The sequence below is a fragment of the Haliotis asinina genome, chromosome 2 (assembly GCF_037392515.1).
Source record: "Haliotis asinina isolate JCU_RB_2024 chromosome 2, JCU_Hal_asi_v2, whole genome shotgun sequence".
NCBI classification, from domain to species: Eukaryota; Metazoa; Mollusca; class Gastropoda; order Lepetellida; family Haliotidae; genus Haliotis; species Haliotis asinina.
The window spans coordinates 70,361,585-70,382,876 of NC_090281.1; the positions used below are offsets into that span (position 1 = coordinate 70,361,585).

General features: G+C 41.5%; 1 protein-coding gene across 1 annotated transcript in view; it reads left to right on the forward strand.

The window, feature by feature from the left end:
* Positions 1-21,292, forward strand: part of LOC137274247 (carbonic anhydrase-related protein 10-like) — a 98,292-nt gene that overhangs the window by 46,873 nt on the left and 30,127 nt on the right. Inside the window, exon 4 of the mRNA XM_067807334.1 lies at positions 7,039-7,230. Within this exon, the coding sequence (XP_067663435.1) occupies positions 7,039-7,230 (192 nt within the window). The remainder of the gene's footprint in view (positions 1-7,038; positions 7,231-21,292) is intronic.

Below are 21,292 nucleotides of genomic sequence, written 5' to 3' on the forward strand. Positions count from 1 at the left end.
TTTCACGTCCAATCTAAAATGAAATCTGTGTTCTGTCGCAATGAAACGAAGGAAAGAAAACGTGATGGAACTTATTTCGTGTTGGGCTTGTTATTTTTTATCAAATATGTGCTGAATTCTTTGTAACAGATATTAAAAGTTGGAGACGATGTCCGAACAGTTCGTTATTAGCGGTTGGAAAACACACATTTTACAATTCAATTTCTCAAAAAAGAATATTTTTCACTTTTCGCGATGAGTTTTTTTTAATCAAGTACGGAGTCAATTTACAAAAAGTTTCAGCCTTCAACAATGAGTGTAAGGGATTACGCGATGGATATTATTTCATCCATTAAGTGAGTGAGTGAGTGGACTGGTGATATCGTGATTATTAGGCTTGGCTTGGAAATGATCAGGAATATATGACTTCTAGTTTTCGCAATAATATAAATATGGATCTCCAGAAAATGATTGGTTTGTTGAGTTGCTGTTTAACGCTGCACTCAGCAATATTTCCACTATATGGCAGCTTTCTGTATATAATCGAGCACACAGCAGACAATGTAGTGATCAACAGCATGAGCATCGATCTACGCAGTTGGGTTACGATGACGTGTCAAGCAAGTCAGCGAGCCTAACCACCCGACCTCTTTAGTCGCCTCTGAAGACATGCATGGGTTACTGAAGATCGATTCTAACCCGGATCCCACAAAGTGAAGTCATCGGAAATGTGTACCCGATCATTAAACAGCGAACTGGTACCCGATAGGATGGGATTGTAGCTAGTAAGATACGAGTATATCAGTAGGATTGGATTGTGCCCAGTAGGATAGGATTATACCCAGAAGGATTGGACTGTACCCAGTAGGATGGAATTGTGCCCAGTAGGATGGGGTTGTGCCCAGTAGGATGGGATTGTGCCCAGTAGAATGAGATTATACCCAGAAGGATGGGATTGTACCCAGTAGGATGGGATTGTACCCAGTAGGATGGGATTGTACCAAGATGTGATGGGATTGTACCAAGTAGTATGGATAGGATAACTGTATATGGGTGACAACTTCTTTAATACTGGAACACGACGTTTCGATACAGGTTCTTGTATCGTTTTCAAAGTGTAAATGATACAGGGAGAGAACAGGCGATATATATACATAAACTAATTAACAAGTGATGATAAAGACAAAGGGTTAACAATGGATAAAAGGATAACATGGAAGCCAGTAGTGCACAGAGCCTAGTATGAATACAAGTTAACAATGTGATGATAACTAAGTAAGCCAGTGAGGTACACAGAGTGGGTTGTTTGTACAGTAGGCTAGAGTGGTTTGATGAGCTCATCGTAAGCTGTGGGGATGGGGTAACAGACCGCTCAGCTACCTGAGCTCACCCTCGCCATAAATCAAACTCTTCTAAAACGTTCCTAACCTCAACTTGGCACCTATATTTTATCGAGTTAACGCCCTGGCTGAGACATACGAGAGTGACCAGCTGCCCCTACCCCAGCATTTGACCACTAGCAAGTGAAGAGTAGACTGCTGAGATTTGTTTCTATTAAGATCGGAGTGATCTCTGACTCGGACCAAATAGGAATTTCCTGTAGGAAGTGAAAAACAAGTACATATGATTGATACGCCCGTTTGGACTTGTCTGTCGTATCCGAAATCTATATATAAAGACATCAGACAAACAAACAACATTACTTAAGATGTAGACAGAAAAGTCAAAGAAAGGTTATAGATATCTTTAGGCCGGTTCTACAAAGAAAGCTAAGCTCAACAACTGTCGCACTTCCTATGCTTCAATACAGGCTTAAAGCAGTGTTACTGCTAAGATTGCTTTGAAGAAACGAGGTCCATAGTAATGTACCGTGCAGTATATAACCGTGTCCATTTGGCCGGCGATGATGCAAATTACTAAAAATGTTCTTGAATAATGTTATTGATTGTCTGTTTGCTTCATGTTACGACAGCAATAGAAATGGGCATTTCGAGGATAACAGGCATATATCACACAGCGCGGCGCCTGATGCTGACAGGAGTGCTGGGACTTAGGAGGCGGTTGAGATTGGAAAGATCTTTGGGGAAGGGTCGATGAAAGGTTATGAAAAGGAAAGCATTTTTCATATTCTCTTTCTACTTACTTCCCTTCACATTAAAATTTTGTATATGGATTTTACATCATTTCTCGTAAGACATGTTCAAATGTTTATAACTAATGTAAATAAGATCAGTTAGGTTTTTAAAACCTTTTTTGTGTGTTATGTCTAAATGGCCATTTTGGTGAGGTGCCAACCGAATGTTTTCGAAAAATCATTTTTATGTAAGTAGTTGATGTACGAATGCTACATGATTTATCTGATCAGTTGAAAGCGATCATTAGACGCTCAGGATATTGTTACTTCATCATGGAATTGTATTAAGACTTAAGAGCATTTTGTGTAAATTAATTAAGATATATACAGTATACAAATTGGACGTTGATAATCTGTTGGTCGATAGAACCTCTTCATGCCTGGAATTACTATTTTCTTGACGACTAAACCCATTACAAGACACTGTTGTTATTGTGCTATTTTGCTGTGTTGTGTGGGATTCTAACACTGTCTTTTCAAACGTATTTTTAGTTTCAAATACTTTGGAATTTAAAGATACATTATTTTTTAGTAAATATAAACAGGGGGGATTGCTTTAAAGACTATTGTGTAAAGGACTCTAATGTACGAGCAAAGACAGACAAATCATCAATACAATGTTTGTCGCTCAGTTTGTGTAACTCCCAGGCCCGTACAGTGATGCCCGTTGTATACACTGTGCCAAAACAAATTAAGCGTCATACCAGTTGGCTTGGGAGATGTGTGTGCGTGCGTGTGTGTGAGTGTGAATTCGGAGTTTTGATCTCTGTCGGTTGCGGATTTCATGTTTCTTGTCTCCTGGTCTTGATTCTGTAGTTTAGTTGGGGTCATAGCTGGGCAGGAGGTGGTATGGAGGACGGGGGTTTTATCATGTAGATTTGGCATGGTGAGAGGAATGAGTTGGAGATCTTATTTGGTTGTGTCGGGTTAATTTTACGTGACATCGGCGATTCCAGCCATATAGTGACGAAACCAAGTTGGCACAGTAGGAGGTTTGTTTGGGACTCTGGTGGGATCACAGATGTGAGACGTCGGATGATTGAGATCAGAAATATTCCGGGGTCGGGTGGGATGAGATCGCAGTATCACATACATTATGCTGGGATTAGAGATATGACGGAATGGGAAAGACATATCGACTGGTCGGGGTGAGATTACAGCAATTGGAGAGTGAGATGACGTTAGAGATATGTCAATTTGTTCAGGGTGTGATCGCAGATATAAAAGTGGCCGTGAGAGTCAGCAGAGAGCTAGATGAAAGTAAAGCGGCATTGTATTCCTAATTCTCCGGTAACCTGCCCAGAAGGGAACACAGCTACGTGGTATTGTGACACATGGATAGTGTACTGAACTCAATACTATACGATTATAGTTTTATACTGCTTGTCTGTTGAAAGCTGTCGTGACGAAACACGACGCCACCGCTAAATATCCGACACCGACGTCTAAATATCATTCCATGCTGTTAGCTAATTAAAACGTCATGAAATAACCGGTGTCCAAAACTAAAAAACCTCATGTAGGTGTCGGCTTGTGGAATGAAAATGTCTCGTACATCATGATAACCCGAGGCATATCTCATTGAAAAAAAAACGCAACTTAACGTAAGATAGAGTAACCTCTGACATGAGAACCAATCCAGCGAAAAACTCGTGCAGTGTATGTGTGGACAGTATGAGATGAGTTTTACGCCGCTTTTAGCAATATCCCAGCAATATCACGGCGGGGGACTCCAGAAATGGACTTCACACAATGAGCCCATGTGAAGCGAACACTTCAACCACCACTGTGTGGAACTGCAACTCGACGCTAACAGTTAATAGTACAATACGATGATGCATTCCAACCTCATGAACGAATGGATAGATCAGTCTATTGATGGCACGGAGGGTTGGAGAACGATTTTACTAATTTGTGGAGTCGAACTTGTGTCTTCTGAGAGCCAAGCGAGCGTTTTCATCTCCCATAATGTATAGGTTGCTGAAAAGCAATTCTATCCCGGATCGTCACGTTCAAAGTGTCGTTAAACCAAAGCATTTACTAACGTATAGATTGCAGACTAGATTGCATTCTATGATTAGTGAAATGAGTGAATCAGGTTCAGATATGGGATCCTCCCCTTGCTGCCCGAGGTGACCTGTGGGGCCATCACAGTTCTCTACCGTGGAGATGGTGTAAGATTTCAACGTATACGTAGGAACGCTGTTCAGGAGACGATTGACCACACTGTCTAAAATGGATTATAATTTGCCGTTTCTACTCCGCTGTTTTTGTTTGAGCCATGCCAGTTGTGCATGTGAGGTGTAACGATCTATCTAATGTTTCTACATCGCGATATTACGTGCCACGCGTTCTTATGTACTATGTACAGAAAAGTATTTCCTACAAGAGTCACCGTTTCATTAATTATATGCAATGAACTAAATTTTATTCATTTAGTTTCTGTGCACTTGCATCGTGTATGGTGAATAGAATTTGCTGTCACATCTATATCTTAATACGAACATACTGCCAAATAGCAATCAAATAGCGAACCTACTATAAAATACATCGCGAACCTACTATTTAATACGTCGCGAACCTACTATTTAATACATCGCGAACCTACTATTCAATACATCGCGAACCTACTATTTAATACATCAGGAACTTTCTATTAAATACATTGCGAACCTACTTTTAAATATATCGCGAACCTAATATAAAATACAATGCGAATCTACTATAAAATAAATCGCGAACCTACAATAAAATACATTGCGAACCTACTATTTAAGACATCGCGAACCTGCTATAAAATACATCGCGAACCACACCTTACACAGTCAATAAACAGAAGTACATACGTTGTTGCATACGTTTTATTATTGTAGTGTATACAGATAAGCATACGTTTGGGACTTATTGACTTTCATTGAAGAAAGTATCTTAAAACGTGAAAAACTATTCCCGTTTGCGTGCACACTCCTTTACATTGTTTTATGATGGTAAACAATGTGTGCTCGCCTTCAAGTGCTGTCGGGGCGGTAGGGTAGCGTAGTGGTTAAGGTGTTCGTTCGTCACGCCGAAGACCCGGGTTCGATTCCCCACATGGGTACAACGTGTGAAGCCCATTTTCTGGTGTCCCCCGCCGTGATATTGCTGGAATATTGCTAAAAGCGGCGTAAAACTTAACTCACTCACTCACTCAAGTGCTGTCAACGAGGTTCAGTGAAGTGTTTATAACGAATGTGTTTGGTTGGTTTGTTATTTAACGCGACACACCGCACTGGTCCATCTATATGGCGCTGGTCTGTAAATAATCAGGTCTAGACCAGACAATACAGTGATCAACAGCATGAGAGTCGGTCAACGCACTACGATACGATGGCCTGTGAGCGTGACCCCCCGATCCCGTTAATCGCTTCTCGCAACAAGTATGAATTACTGAAGACCTGTTCTAACACGGATCCTAATGGGTCCTTTCACGATGAAGTAGCACCATAAACGTAATACTAATGCAAAACAACATGTTTGTCTGACCGACATCTTCCAGTAAGCCTTACTGCCCTAATTCCAGAAAAAGCGCGTTTGTTAACAATCAAGAAGAAAGTACTGTTCACGGGTTATGCAAATTAACTTGTGGTTGTGGCATAATGCTATGTAACAGCGCCAGTGTGTACATCGCCGACATGAGACGGTTAGGTGGTCTCTTGCGCAAGGCCACGGAGTTAAACGGAAGTAGGTAGACAGAACTCGGATACAGGGCTGTGGATCTGTCTGGAGCTGATATGATGTTTCTATGAAGGAGAGACGTTTGCAGACAGATGTGTCTCCTATGGTTAGCTTGCTCACTGGAACAGCGGGCGTCAGTGATCCCCTTTTGTTCAGCCTTTCACTCTGTGTCACTTCAGACAGTGTGCACAACTAAGGGTGCTTTGCTTTACTGAGTTCTTGCAACACCAAGAAACTTTATCTCCTTTATGAAGCGTAATGGTTCTATTTTTAACCCATGCCTGTGACATGTTTGGGTTGTGTTTGTTGTTTAACGCCACTCTCAGCAATATCGATTCTGGACCACACAATCCAGTGATCAACAGCGTGAGCATCGACTCACGCAACTGAGATACGATGATATGTGTCAGCCAGGTCAGAGAAGCAGTATCGTGTACATGTCGCCACACATAGCTGGAACATCGCTGAGTGCGGCGTTACGTAGCAAGTAAAGTTTGCCAGAAAGTTATATCCCGGTTATGTTTCTACAAACCAGCACACCCGTGAAGATCCATGTTAGCGACTGGACACCCGTGAAGATCCGGGTTAGCGACTAACGGAATCAGGTGGATCAGTGAATTGTCTTGTCCAGATTCGATTATGCAGCGACCACTGCCATATAGCTAAATATTGCTGAGAGAGGCGTTAAACAAACGATCAACCATACAAAGCAGTGATGGACACTATGAATAACATCTGACACTGTCAGGATTTGAAGGAACAGATTCAAGTCAGATCACATGTACAACGAGCACACTCTTACCAGGAGGTCTTTGGAATCAGTGACACACTGACACCCATACAATTTCTCTAGATACGACCCGTGAAGGTCCCGGGCTAGAATAGGCCTTCAGCAACCCATGCTTGCCATAAAAGGCGACTATACTTGTCGTAAGAGGCGACTAAAGGGATCGGGTGGTCAGGCTCGCGATTTGGTTGACGCATGTCATCGGCTCCCAATTGCGCAGATCGATGCTCATGCTGTTGATCACTGGATTGTCTGGTCCAGACTCGATTATTTACAGACCGCCGCCATATAGCTGAAATATTGCTGAGTGCGGCGTAAAACTAAACTCACTCACTCTCTGGATACCCGCATGTTCATACACTAAAGTAAAAAATACCAAATTCCTTGGGGGTGAGGTAAATGTTTCTTCATGTCGTTATTTCAGGTAAAGGGGCTGCTGATCAACACCGGTCACGACATCTCCCTCCACATCACGTCCGAGGGATACAACAGCATCAACATGAGTGTAGGGCCACTTTCCTACAACTACACAGTATCGGAAATCAAGTTTCATTTTGGAACGTCGGATAACACAGGCTCGGAACATACAATAGCCAGCATATCGTTTCCTGTCGAGGTAAGGGTTCACGTTTTCATCAACCCTTCGTAATTGACTAAAAGATTCAAAGAATAAAAGGTCGGTGGGGTAGCCTGGTGGTCAAACCGTTTGTTTGTCGATTCCCCATATGGATACAAAGTGAAGCCCATTCTGGCGTCTCCCTGCCATAATATTGCCGCAATATTGCTAAAAGCGGTGAAAAAAACATGCTCACACACTCATTCCCCACTCAGAATCAAAATCATGTTTCCCGTAGCTTTAAAAATATATTTACGTCGATTAATTGCATTCTCAATACTAAGACTTTGCTTGGAAAAGGGTTCTGATGCTTCGAAATGGATACGCATGAAAGGTCTGATTGGGGCTCGAAATTTAATGTATAAAAAATGTATTCGATGCATAATGATTAGTTCAATGCTGCATTAATGAAAGACGTTTTCAGAATGTGACCGTCGTGATCTATATATGTTTGTGTTTAAATTTCAATCTAAGAATTGCCTCAGATGTTGAGATATCTTCTTTTGAGATGTCAAATATTCAATGTTTCTTACACTCATTTCCCGTAAACGTCATAACCTTCCTACGAGATGATTTATGATTGTTTCTGGTAATTGCTTACAAGTGTATTGATCGCCTTCTGCCCGAACCATCTTTAATGTCTCAACGTTCTCAGGATCAGCTAAATTACCCCAGATGAAGCCTTTGTAGGTAATCAATACATCACCCATCAAAGTAACAGTGTTGATATTGGGAGATTCAAGAATTAACACAGCAAGAAAGGCTATGTCGTTTATTTGGAGACAATGCACTGGCGTTGAGAAGACAATATTTGAATCCCAGTTCTATCTGAAGCCCAGAGTTCTGTTTTACACCATTATTTCATTATCGCTCCCAGTGGACAGTGTATCACTCCGCGATGACACGCCCAATCACATCCACTGTACCATAAATCATTCCGCAATGTACACTAGAACTCTTGCGTAAAATAATCACGGTTCCATTTGATTGTTTTTGTACAGTTGTATGTTCAGGTCGAAACCATACCTATGGTCCTTTACTTGAAGGTCCGTTTTACGTGCAAAGTACTCGTACGGTCCTGTTTCTTTCATACTTTTGCAGATCAAACTAATATTGTTGAAATATCAGTATCAATAAAACTTTATGACTGATTGTAATAATAGTAATGATAAAGGTTTCTCCCCTGAGTGTTGTCATAAACAAATTTAAGCTTTAAAAAACATTATTTTCTCAACTAATCTTACTAGTTTTATGTATGTACCACTGAGGCCATAAATTCTGGACCAGTATTAGCCGTTTAGAGTATATGTTTGCTCATCATAAAAGTAAATGATGCTCACGTAACAACACACTGCATCATACAGTTGACTAGGCGTCGAAGAAATAAAGTGATGTTCAAAAGAAACACGTAGAAAAACAGTAATGTTTCGGAGCAACAGTTAAAAGGAGATCAGATTAATGCTGATGAACAGACAGTGAGATCTATAAAGCTTTCAAATGTAACATATTATATATATGGGATTACACTTTTTCAATAATGTACAGATTCTAAAGTACTGTTTAAGTAAAGTAGAGAAAAAACAGTTTTCAGGCCATTACTCTGTATCCCTCAAATTTATACAACTGCAAATAGTATATATCGAAGTAACTCACTTCGGTCTAACTGAGCAATCAGTGGGATAGGTGTGAGGATATCCAGAAAAGCATGTTTACTCGTAAAATCGAGCCAAAGTACGAATAGCTGCTTAAAGCCGTAGATTAGACTATACATGGCAAGTTTGTCGTTTGTCAGGTAACACGACGGACCGTCGACTCACCTGGCATGAAATGCATGCGCTGCGCAAGGGGTCATCTCAAAGATATTTTGTGCTTTTTCGTGTGTGTTGAATATGTCTGACATGAACATTTACATGTCTTCTTTCATGAAACCCATATTAAAATATGTAAAAGAATATTATACCCACAGAAAAACATCTTATTTAATCTCTCAAAATATATAATTAGCATGGCAACCCAAAGATCGTCAGGAATGGATATTGTTATATATGTTAGGATGTGCCGTGTATGTCCCTACTTTAATTCCCCAATGAGATTATCATAGTAGCTGCTATCGCTACCCCCATCTAACCATCGCCTGCTTCACCCTGGTTTTGCTATTGAGTCGACCCCTCCTACCCTTCTCTTTATAGTGATAGTGAGGCTCCATGGTAGTTGTTACATCCTTAATAGTTTCAGTATGAAAGTTATTATTTTTTACGACAGCTATCGTTGATAATGAAGCTTAGTCTAATTTCAAAATGGGCATTTAAAAAGTGCCCTTTGTAATACAATATCATTGCCTACTAATTTGCTTAAAGCCATAATCTGTTCCAGATAAATTGGACTTCGGACTTTGAAAAAATCCGCATTGCTCATTTCTGCACAAATTTCACCTCAGTAAAGTCCTTTTTCACATTTGCCATCTCCCTACCACTGGGATTGTAGTAAGACCAAACATATTTTAAAAGATATTTCACAATTTCGCATATCAACTACATAAATTGTTGAGATAAACGTGACAGGACTTAGTACTTTTATACTAGGTTGAGGTCCATACGGGAGTCAAACCCATACACTCAGAGTCAAGCTACAAGTCGCCATCACACAAAGTAAGCAATCTAACCCACTCGGGAACCGCGACTTCTGTGGCTGGTTTTGTGTGCTGGCTATTACGTGCCTGACTTTGAGAATCCGCATGGGCTCAACATAATAAAAGTGTTTACTGAGAAAGTGTATCCCAAAATATAACAGGTTAATTCATGATTACTACTAACAACACAGGAATATTCTGAGCAAACATTACATGTATGTATTGATCAAATTCACCTACACTCGGACAACATCAGCTGGGGTGAAACCCGTGGTGACGTTCATAGAACACCAGAAGTTGCATCATGGCAAACGACGGGCACTGCAACAACAAGTGGGTTAGACTGCAACAGGCCCTGCCTGGTGAATGGAGGGAGATCGCCGATGACGTTCATAGAACACCAGGTGTACCATCATGGCAAACGACTGGGACTGCAACAACTACAGAACAGACAAGCCCTGGCTGATGGGTTACGTTGTATGAGACATCGGGCACTAGCTTGCATAGCTGCAAATAGTGGCCATGCAAGAGTACTTTACCAACCATTCTAGCGACTAAACGCATTATAGTATGGTACGGATTGATTTTCTGCAATCCCTTGTGAAAAAATGTCGACATTACATGGGTTTGACTGCTGACATCTCTACATCAACGCGAACTACCACGATTACTTCTTGGTGTGACATGTGCCAATAATAAAAAACTAATACAAAATACTGCGTATGAATGACATCAAAACATCTTGTAATTATTGCTCAGAAAAAATAACGTGGGTGTCAAATTTCTTTTGAACGTCAGTTTATATTGCTTTAAACTGTATTTTTTTCAGTAATCGTTCAACAGTAGCAAATGTCATTGTGTTGGAAAGAAATCCCAAGCTGCTTTTAAAAAATGGGGGTCGAGTAGAGATTGTAAAGTATAATTTCATTATGCCGTAATTAGTATAGTGTTCTTAGGTTCGCTGTCCAACCTCGGGCCTCGTCATGCCGATGTAGAAAAGAAAACTCGTGATAACTGAAAGGTGCCTACGAAATAATTGAACTCAGTGTACATAGAGACCGCAGTAACGCGTTTGAAATCGTTTTCATTGTTTGCTTTTAGTCAGATTGGAAAATCTTGTTAGAGAAAACCAACAGTTGATTTGCGGTCTGTATAAACGTGAGGAAGGTTGATCAATTAGAAACTAAATATTGCAGGTTTTCGGTTTTGGTCAGAACGATGGGGTTGAAAGTAAATCTGAAAGTTGGGTTTCTGTTCAAAATGTGTTTCATTACGAGTTCGTTTTTAAATCTAAAGAGATGAGCTTGGCAGTGCACTATTGACACCTGTTTCTAAACTTCTTGTCAGTAAATTATTATCCACGGTGCACGTGCATATTGAAATTTAAACAGCTCGTGGGAGTGTGTCCTGCACGTGCGTTTATGGGAAATGTGATTTACTGATGCACGTTCCAAGGCGAGTATTCGTGTCATTTTTAGCCACATGATCAATCCCATAAGCCTTCAAACAAAACGTGTTATCCGATCTTCGCATTCTTTGCCTCATTTAGTGCATTCATTACCTCAACACAGAAAACATAGAAGCGAACTTATGAAGTAAATCAGTGTTATTTTATGTCTCGGCTGATGTTCAGGGCTTCTCATCTAGGACGCCGAAGAACGGGTTCGATTCCCCACATAGTTGCAATGTGTGAAGCCCATTTGTGGCGTGCCCTGTCATGATATTGCAGGAATATTGCTAAATACGTGGTAAAACTAAACTCACGCACTGACTCAGCACTCTGATCCGGTACAACAACGTCATACCATATGTGATGACGTTGTTGCTTCTGGGCCTGTCACGTGAGTACAGACAGACAGAAGTATCTTATTAAAATGTCACATGGTATGTTACGGATAACACAGTTTGTAGCGTTACTGAGATACAACATATCACCCAGCCATAACGTTGGCTTATGAGACACGACTAAAGCAAATTAACTAAAATGGACAATATGGACGACTGTGTTCACAGAATACATGAAATAGTACCTAGATAAAATATATTAATAATGTAACTGCCTTTTACGTACGTCCAGTCCAAACTCTGTGATGCGTAGCGTCAGTTTAATTACGTTAACTTTCAAACACGCATTTGTCATTTCATACCTAGTACAGTCCGTCAGTCTCGGAAAGGGAAGAAAAAGATTTACCTACCATGTTATATCCAACTAAAGCAAAGTTCTTATTGAATTACTTCAAGTAATAAGAAAAAAAGTAAGTGGGTGAAAAAGTAAAACTGTTAAAAAGTTTGTAGAGTTTCCCATATTGTTTTTCACATACACTCATAACGACTAAGTCAAAGGTTGTTGACTGTAGGCCGAAAATGAAGTATGTACCGGGGGAAATAAGTACAATTCCTTCAGTATTATGGGATAATAAACGTAATGTTTGTTGTTGCCGTTATTCTGCTGCGACTGTAATTTTCATCAGACGAATGAAAGGGTATCCCAGTACCTACTTAAGAACGTACATCGTCTGTCTTAAGACAGTTTTATAAATACTGAGAGTGATGAAGAAAAAGAATATACTCATTGATGAAGGGGTAAGACTATAATGAGTGATGAAGGAGAAAGAATATACTCGTTGATGAAGGTGTAAGACTATAATGAGTGATGAAGGAGAAAAAATATACTCGTTGATGAAGGGGTAAGACTATAATGAGTGATGAAGGAGAAAGAATATATTCGTTGATGAAGGACGTTAGAATTTTCTCATTGGCGAAGGTGTAAGAATATAATTGGTAATGGGGGGAAAAGAATATACTCGTTTATGAAGGTGTAAGAATATAATCAGTAATGGTGGAGAAAGAATATACTCGTTTATGAAGGTGTAAGAATATAATCAGTAATGGAGGAGAAAGAATATATTCGTTTATGAAGGTGTAAGAATATACTCGTTGATGACCGAGTATGGATATACTGAATGATGACGGGATAAAAATATACTGCTTGTGCCTCATAGTTAGCATCCGTAAGTTTCCACCTTTATAGTTGTGCCAGTTTAACACAGGAACTATTAGCATTTCGAAAACCCCACAGATTACACGTCGAACAATATATAGTCCGATCTCCATCGTTCGTCACAAGCAAACCGTTTTGGTTGCAAATCGTGAATCTATTGCTAACTTAACAGATCTCTGTTTTGTTTCTTTCCTATATCAAAGCAACTTACTTGTTTTTATGTGACATTCTAGACTGTTTCATTTCCTTGCAAATCACGCAACCGTCATTTAGCAGACATGTCTGATTATGAATGCCTTTGTAAGTCTCACAAAACCATAAAACACACTGTCATTAAACGCCGGGAACACGTCCTTCCGTAATGATCCATTAGTTTAATCAGGAAAGTGGTCGTGTTTGCGAACATACGGACTGAAAGCGACAAATGCAGCTGATTTGCTTGAAAATTGATTGACACATCCGAACAATGGACTCGTTTATAACGTGATCGCGGATCAACTTTGGCATGTAAAGATTTCCGCTTAATCGAAGTGGAGATATATTTGTGCGTCCACTGTCTTTTATGCAGTTCATATTTGATAACGCCCGGACTGTGTTAAGTAAATTAGCCCCCCTCGGCCCGTCAAACTCTTTGACCCATCCATTAGCCCCTGCAACAGTTCCAGCACGAGCGACAATGGGAAATAGACCTGATTGGCATGTGACGGTACGTCGGGGAGTGATTGGTGATCGATCTATCGACCTGATTGCGTATTGACACTGAAGTAGCGCACTTCAGCGGTGTACAAGCAATAACATGTGCATGACCCTGTCGTTATGGGTTGGATGAGTAATGATTTGTGGAGCCGAGTTGATCTGGCGTTTAACCCTTATTCACTAATGGAGACCCGTGAAGGTCCCGGGGTAGAATAGGCCTTCAGCAATCCATGCTTGCCCTAAAAGGCGACTGTGCTCGTCGTAAGAGGCGACTAACGGGATCGGGTGGCCAGGCTCGCTGACTTGGTTGACACATGTCATCGGTTCCCATTTGCGCAGATAGATGCTCATGTTGTTGATCACTGGATTGTCTGGTCCAGACTCGATTATTTACAGACCGCCGCCATATTGCTGAGTGCGGCGTAAAACTAAACTCACTCATCCACTATTCACAAATGGTCGAAGTGGTTGCATTTCGTAAGGGTCAGATGTCATGTGAGGCGAAAGATCAGCGTCAGAGGATGCTTCAGGATGTCGTGCTTCTTTTGAAGATGCTAACCCGTATTTTGCTGGAATGTTGGTACTACGGCGTAAAACAACACTAACACGAGCAATTCGACAGCCAGGTGCCAAGAGACACTATGTCACAAGAGAGGACGAGGCGAGATAAAATGGATTTAACGTCCATTAACGATGATGGCTCATCATAAATAGCAACACAAATGAATGTTTGTGCGTCTGGACCTTCTTTTCCTGACTTAACCACCTCCCGTTTAACAGTGTTAGGCCATCGAGATGCCTATGTTAAACAGGGATAATACAGTTCAGACACATGCTGAACCGTCTCCGAGCCAACCAATCCAGAGGCGGTAGGGTAGCGTGGAGGTTAAAGCGTCAGCTCGTCACGCCGATGACCTTGCATGAGTACAATGTGTGAACCCAAGTCTAGTGTCTCCCCCTAGAACCACTGTCCTCCTGCGTTTGCAGTTATCGCGTGCTTGTTTTAGTGACGAATGTATGATCGGTGTTAAAAATGTAGTCACCATTTCTGAAACACGAACAGTATGGTTGAAATATTAGCCTTTCACGAATGCACAGGATGTGGTGGTTATAAATAGAAAGTTTCAAGTGGGTAGGTTGAACATGAAAGAAGCAATCGTCGATTATCGACAGTCCATATCTCTTCACGTGGACAAATACTAAGTTTATTTCCTAGTGGTTTGAGTTTACAGCATTTCAATGATCCGATATTGTTCGTGTTTCGTAAATGGTGACTAGATATTTAACACCGATCTTACATGCGGATAGTCACCCCATCACCGCACCTCCGCAGGACAGTGGTTCCAGGGGGTGAGTGTCTCCCACCGTGATAATGCTGGACTATTCCTATATGCGGCGTAAAACTAAACTCACTCCCTCACTCACCACTAGGTGTAAACCCACCTCACAAACGAAGCTCACCCACTCTCACCAGCAGACTTTTCCTCTCTGCAACTCACCAAACGTTCGGTTATCTTTTGAAATGTGAAGCCTTCATCTCCGCAAGATCCATTTTTATCCCAAATCAATTTCTATATTGCCAGAATCTCTTTCAGATGGCGAACCTTCTCAAATCGAATAGAACCAAAAATATATTAGAATAGTTTTCAAAAAGCTCCAAATAAAAGTGTAATTTGTAATATAAAGCTTTTTCAATTAGTTATGCTATATCTTTGTATAGGTATTAGAAATGATTTCGATTAATCTTTGTAAATCCTTACTATGTTATATGTTTGCATTTATTTATCTCATGCACTACTGTTTGTGGGTTTTCGATTGTGATGATGATGATGATGATGATGATGATGATGATGATGATGATGATGATGATGATGATGGTGGTGGTGGTGGTGGTGGTGGTGGTGATGCTAGTTGCTAAATCTAAGTGCAGTGGGTTTTTGTATTTCGACTGGGACTGGGGAAAACATTGTCACCAGACCGCACAGCATAATCCTATAGCAATCAAGCGGTAAGTACTGAAAGTAAACTCAACAAATGGGGGAAAATCATATATCTGGAAGCACGGGTACACGAACTCTGGTGCTCACCTTCCTACGCTGAGTGGTATAGTTAGGGGTATAGAGAAGGAGGTTGTAAGTGCATGGAGCTTCGATCTATTGTCTGATCATCATGATCTTTACTCTGTTGTAAGATTCCCTCTGTCTGGTTTCGGATTAGACAGTTCTAGACACTAGAACCGACAGCAGTTTCAATTTTCCTTTTTCATTCCGTCTCCTTTGAAAACTCCTTTATCCAGCGCTCAAGCCAGACAGACGGTTTAAACAAACACTCATACTCTCATAGCTGGAGAGGGGAGCGTGTGTATGTGTGTTGACGGGGAGGGGTTGAGGTCGCCAACCATTTGAAGTCAAATTGCTGACACCAAATCATATGATTTCGTTTTGTTCATTGTCAAATATGCACTGTGAGATGAAAGATTGTCCAACCATGGATTGGGAAACGGTCATTCTCGTGGGCAAACAGTTTGTTCACACAGTAATCAATGGAAAGCTTGCAAACACGTTCTAACGAATACCAATGGACGGTCGCAATCCCATGGCTAAAGGCATTTACTTGTAGTGGTCAAACCCGTCGTTCCCTGACAAAAACAATAGCAGTCTGTCACAGAGCGACACCAAACGGCCATTTGATTACCCAAGGGGAGATAAATGCTGACAATGAAACCTTAGAGGCTATGGCATTGCCGTAAGCGGAATAGACACTGGCAGTCTACAAAGTAAAGCTCTTATTTTACTGGTAGTAGAGCTCTTACGTTTCTGGAGAAGGGACACAAATGGGTCCCACTTAATCATAGCCTCGTGTAATTACACACACTGGGCTTACTTTGGTCGGAGATCGATCGCTCTCTGCCCCTTACGAGTCCCACATTAGGAGAATTTGTTCATGGGACTATTACATTTAAACTAGCAGTTCAATTAGAGACAGAATGGATCGTGGCATCGTCTGTGAATGCCGAGGTTACTGTTGAGGGTAATGTGCTCTTCAAAATTCTTCAAATCTGATTACACACGAGTCATTTGGAACTTAAATTTACTGTTATGATTTGGTGCATTTAGATCAGTGTTGGATGTAATATTCTTTTAATACTTCTATTCATACAAAACGCGGAATGTTCCGTTCAAGAATCAATTTCAGATAGCGAGGAGTCTAAAAGCACCTTCAAAAGTTTCCGCGACTCATATTCAGGTTAGTTGGTGGGACCGCAAAGTTTGTAACCCCACCCCACATGTTTTCGAGTGTTCAATACAGAATCGATAGATGTCTGGATTCTAAACAAAGCTGAAAGTTAATGGACTTTGCGAATAAAATATCTATGTTAGCTTCTCCGATATCACTGGTGCATAGTATGCGGTCGTCTTGCTTCCACGCCTGGCCGCGCTCGTACCATTCCTCTCTGGTCAAATCCAGGAAGACGTGCCAGAAAGGATCGATCGCTGCGCTGTAATTCCTGACTGTAGACATACAACTGACAATTTTCTTCCGAAGATGGCAGTTTTCTCTGGAAAGTCTTCTACCTCACCGATAATTCTGTCTGCTGGTACCGATGGCGTGACCTTCACAGTCGTTTGCACCAGCAATCAGCTGTTTGGAGTGAAGCCCAATAAGACTTTGCTTATATAGATTGGGTACTTACTCATTATCTGCTGACAAAGAAACGCTTTACACTCCCAGGGCTTCGGTCCCGAGCACTGTGAATCTCGTGTTAAATGTGTCGTTACTTTTTGAAAGACCCGTTGCTTGAAATGTGCCCCTGTTCATCGTGTTGCTAATGGGTATCAAGAGTAACGACCAGTGAACTTTAATGGATTCCATTACATCTAGGACTAGGACAGCATAAGACCCAGAAAAAAATGGAACTGGATTGTTCAGTGGGGCAATGTTCCGCGTTTTGAAAATTTACCCCTCCACTTTGTTGAATATCACGCGCTATTTGTATTGTTGTCGTCGCTGTTGTTGTTTTAATTTTGTCTTGGTTCTTTTCGCGCGCGTATGTGTGTGGGGTGTGGGGTGGGGGGTGGGGGTCCTTTATTATTGTTGTTGCTCCTGTTTTGTTTCTTGGGGTTTTGTATTTTGTCATGTTTTGTTGAATTGGTGGAATCTGAGTTCTGAGTACAGAGTTGAACTGTATTGTAGACAGTATATTGTGTTATGCTATGTGTACGCCCACTGAGTTGAACAATCAGTCTTAAGGGACACGGGGACAAAATGAAACTGTCTCACTGTCTAATGTACCCTAAACCACTGACGCACTCAGTCGCGGTGAACGTGCCTGCAGAGACAGCGACGAACGCTGTCTGTTTAATGGTTGTCACTATGTGGACAGCGTGAATGCATGTCATGGGTGCCCACAGAAGCACCGATCAACTAAACGTCTTCGTCTTGAGGTAGTGGTGGGGTAGCCTAGTGGTTAAAGCCTCCGCTCGTCACGCCGAAGACCCGGTTTGATTCCCCACAGGGGAACAATGTGTGAAGACCATTTCTGGTGTTTCCCGCCATCATATTGATGGAATTGTGCTAAAAGCGACGTAATCCAGTTCACTCACTCACTCACTAAACACGTAAAATGACAGATTCCTCTGAACTATGAAATTCGGCGTAAAATGATACTCAATCTTTTTGGTGCAGTATCTGTTGGAATTTCTTTAGGCCTGCTTCGCATGTAAGGAAAAGGACTCGTACATTTTGAAGTTCACAATTTGTGTGCCTACAATGTATGTTTAAGGTTTAATACTCCCATTCACTCCCGCCATCGACTGTGACGTCTTCCGGATACTGTAATTAGATTTTGCCCTGAGCCTTGCTCAACGATATTCCGTTTCCAACCTAAAATGGGTCGAGTGTTGCAGTAAGGTACATTTCATATCGACTTGTTCGTGTCTGTATGTACGTTGCGTAACCTTTGTTATTTGTACAGACGGATTCATGGGTGACATATGATTCGACGATAAACTATATGTTTGTGTCTGTAGTCTGGTATCGGCACATTGAGTACTGCCATACACGAGGTGGGAGCACAGACATCCAATTGCAGGGAATCCATGGAAATCATATTACAAACACCTGGTCATATGATCTGATCTCTTGTTGTATTTATAGGTTACAGACATAAGCCATGTTTTCTGGTGCATTTCGTTTTGGATTTTTTGTTATATTAACAGAACTATTTCCACCAAATTCAATTAAGACGCAAAGAGTGTCAAATATTATTCAATCTTCAGTTGGTTTTTACTCTCGAAGTCCAACGATTTAGAGTGATCTGTGTTAAATAATTCAATTTTAAAGAAAATATCATCATGCAGCTTAACCTCCGACCATCGTATCCGGGAACGACGCCTAAGGAACACAACTCTGTGGAATGATGACTGGCTACAGCTGCACGGTCACTCTTGAAAAATATCTCGAAGGATGCCTCAAGGTCGTGATCTTTAGTTTCTTAGGTGAATCATGATCTATGTGTATGTCTACATGTTCTTAGACAACGAGTGTCATTTAGAATTCATAGATCTGCATGTGGTCGACCCCATGAAAGTAAATCACAAACCTGATAGAAATTGATGATATTGAAGTAGAAAAGTAAGCTTCACACGAGAAGCAAGCACATCTTACAAAGAACAACACAGAATGGCTCAGTCAAGTCATGTGATGTACGCCATCTTGGAGATTCCTCGCGTGTCGTATAATACAGTTAAAAACAAAAGTTAAATATGACTTACTCATTTCTTTCATTGCGTATACACTGTATTACAAAATATATATTTTCAACAACATTTTCGTGAAACAGTATTGGCTAAACACTTAGTAAAGAAGACAAAATCTTTGACGTTGCGCTGGGGTTGAAAACTGGGTGCACCTACATAATACCGGATACCTACGAACCTAATGTCACCAACGATGGAGGAAGGTATCCTGTATTCCGTTGTCTTGCCGAAAACTGGGAGCCTATTGTGCTCTCCAACCCGATGGCCGAGTCGTTTCCATCCTGGGTTTGTATTACACGGGAGTACGCGCAGTAGTTGGAACAGTGAGACAAATGTTCATGAGGTACCAGAGGAGCATTAACTTAGACCAACCTCACTTGTTCTTGGTGTTTCATTACTTTTATCCTAAGTTGAATAAGATCCTGAGATTTAAACGTTCAACTGGCAAGGTACAATTATGAGGATTCGCAATCTTAATTTCACTTTATTCGATTTACTTTTGTGTTTAAAGTGAAATTCATCGGTACGTTTTCACTGCAAACAGACTATAGACGCGACGCTAAAAGGGGGTCTTTCCTTCCCCATCTGGACCATGATCCCCCAGCGAACGCCCCGCCAGTTTGATCTAAACCCCATATTTTAACACCGACTTGCTCCAGTCGTGAAGGCTGATATATACATATGGAAATTAATTAAGCAACACCAAATTCAAAGACACATAAAAACTTAACAAAGTTTAACGAAGTAATTTTGATGATTGATTATTCAATTTTGATGTATTGACATACAGCATGAGCTTTTCATGGGTTGATATGACGCGCGTGAAGCTTGCACAGCGCACGTGCATTGCTTTAACCTCAACTTTCGAAAAATGCACTTTTTCCCTGGGGTGTTTACAAGCGCAGGTTGTCGATTGCATTCGGTTTTTCATTCATTTCAATGTCATGGCACGTAGGAAATTATCAGAGGCCACTCGTTGGCAAATAATCGGCATGAGGAATGCTGGTATGTCTCTAAGACAAATCGGGACTCAAATCGGACGACATCATTCCATAATTTCAAAACTTTTGAAAAAATACCGGGCCACTAATGAAGTTAAAGACCTGCCTAGACCAGGAAGACCCAGGAAGACCACAGTCCGGGAGGACAGAGCTTTACTGAGACTTGTACGGCGCAGGTCCTTCGACTCGAGCTCTCGGTTGAGACAGGAGTGGCTTCCAGGGAGACCCATCTCGAACAGGACTGTTCGGAATCGTCTGAAAGCTGCAGGATACCGGGCAAGGAGGCCAATCAAGCGACCCAGACTGTCTCCAGCCCATAAGGCAGCCCGACTGGCCTGGTGTAATGACCGTTTGCACTGGAACATTGCCTCTTGGAGGAAGGTCCATTTCTCAGATGAGAGCCGGTTCTTGCTGCACATGGTGGACGGTCGTACTCGGGTCTGGAGGCAGAGGAACACAGCAATGGCTCCACGGAACATCCAGGAGACTGTGGCCTTTGGGGGAGGTTCCGTTATGGTATGGGGGTGCATTTCCATGAACTGCAAGTTGGATATCATTACCATCCGTGGCAACCTTAACGGTGTTCGTTACCAACAGGAGGTTCTTGACAGGGCTGTGGTACCTCATTTTGAGAACCATCCTCTGGCAACGAGACCCATATTTATGGACGACAATGCTAGACCTCACAGGGCGCATGCTGTAAATGATTTTTTGCGGCAAAATGCAATTGACAGAATTCCATGGCCTGCCATGAGCCCTGACCTCAACCCCATTGAACATTTGTGGGACTTTATTGGCCGTCGTGTGAGGCAGAGAGACCCACCAGTCCATAATCTCAACGAATTGACGGCTGCCCTGCATGAGGAGTGGAACAGGATCCCCCAGAATCAGATCCGGAGACTCATCCAAGGAATGAGGAGGCGTCTGGAATCGGTGGTGCGTGCGCAGGGAGGACACACTAGATATTGATGAAAGT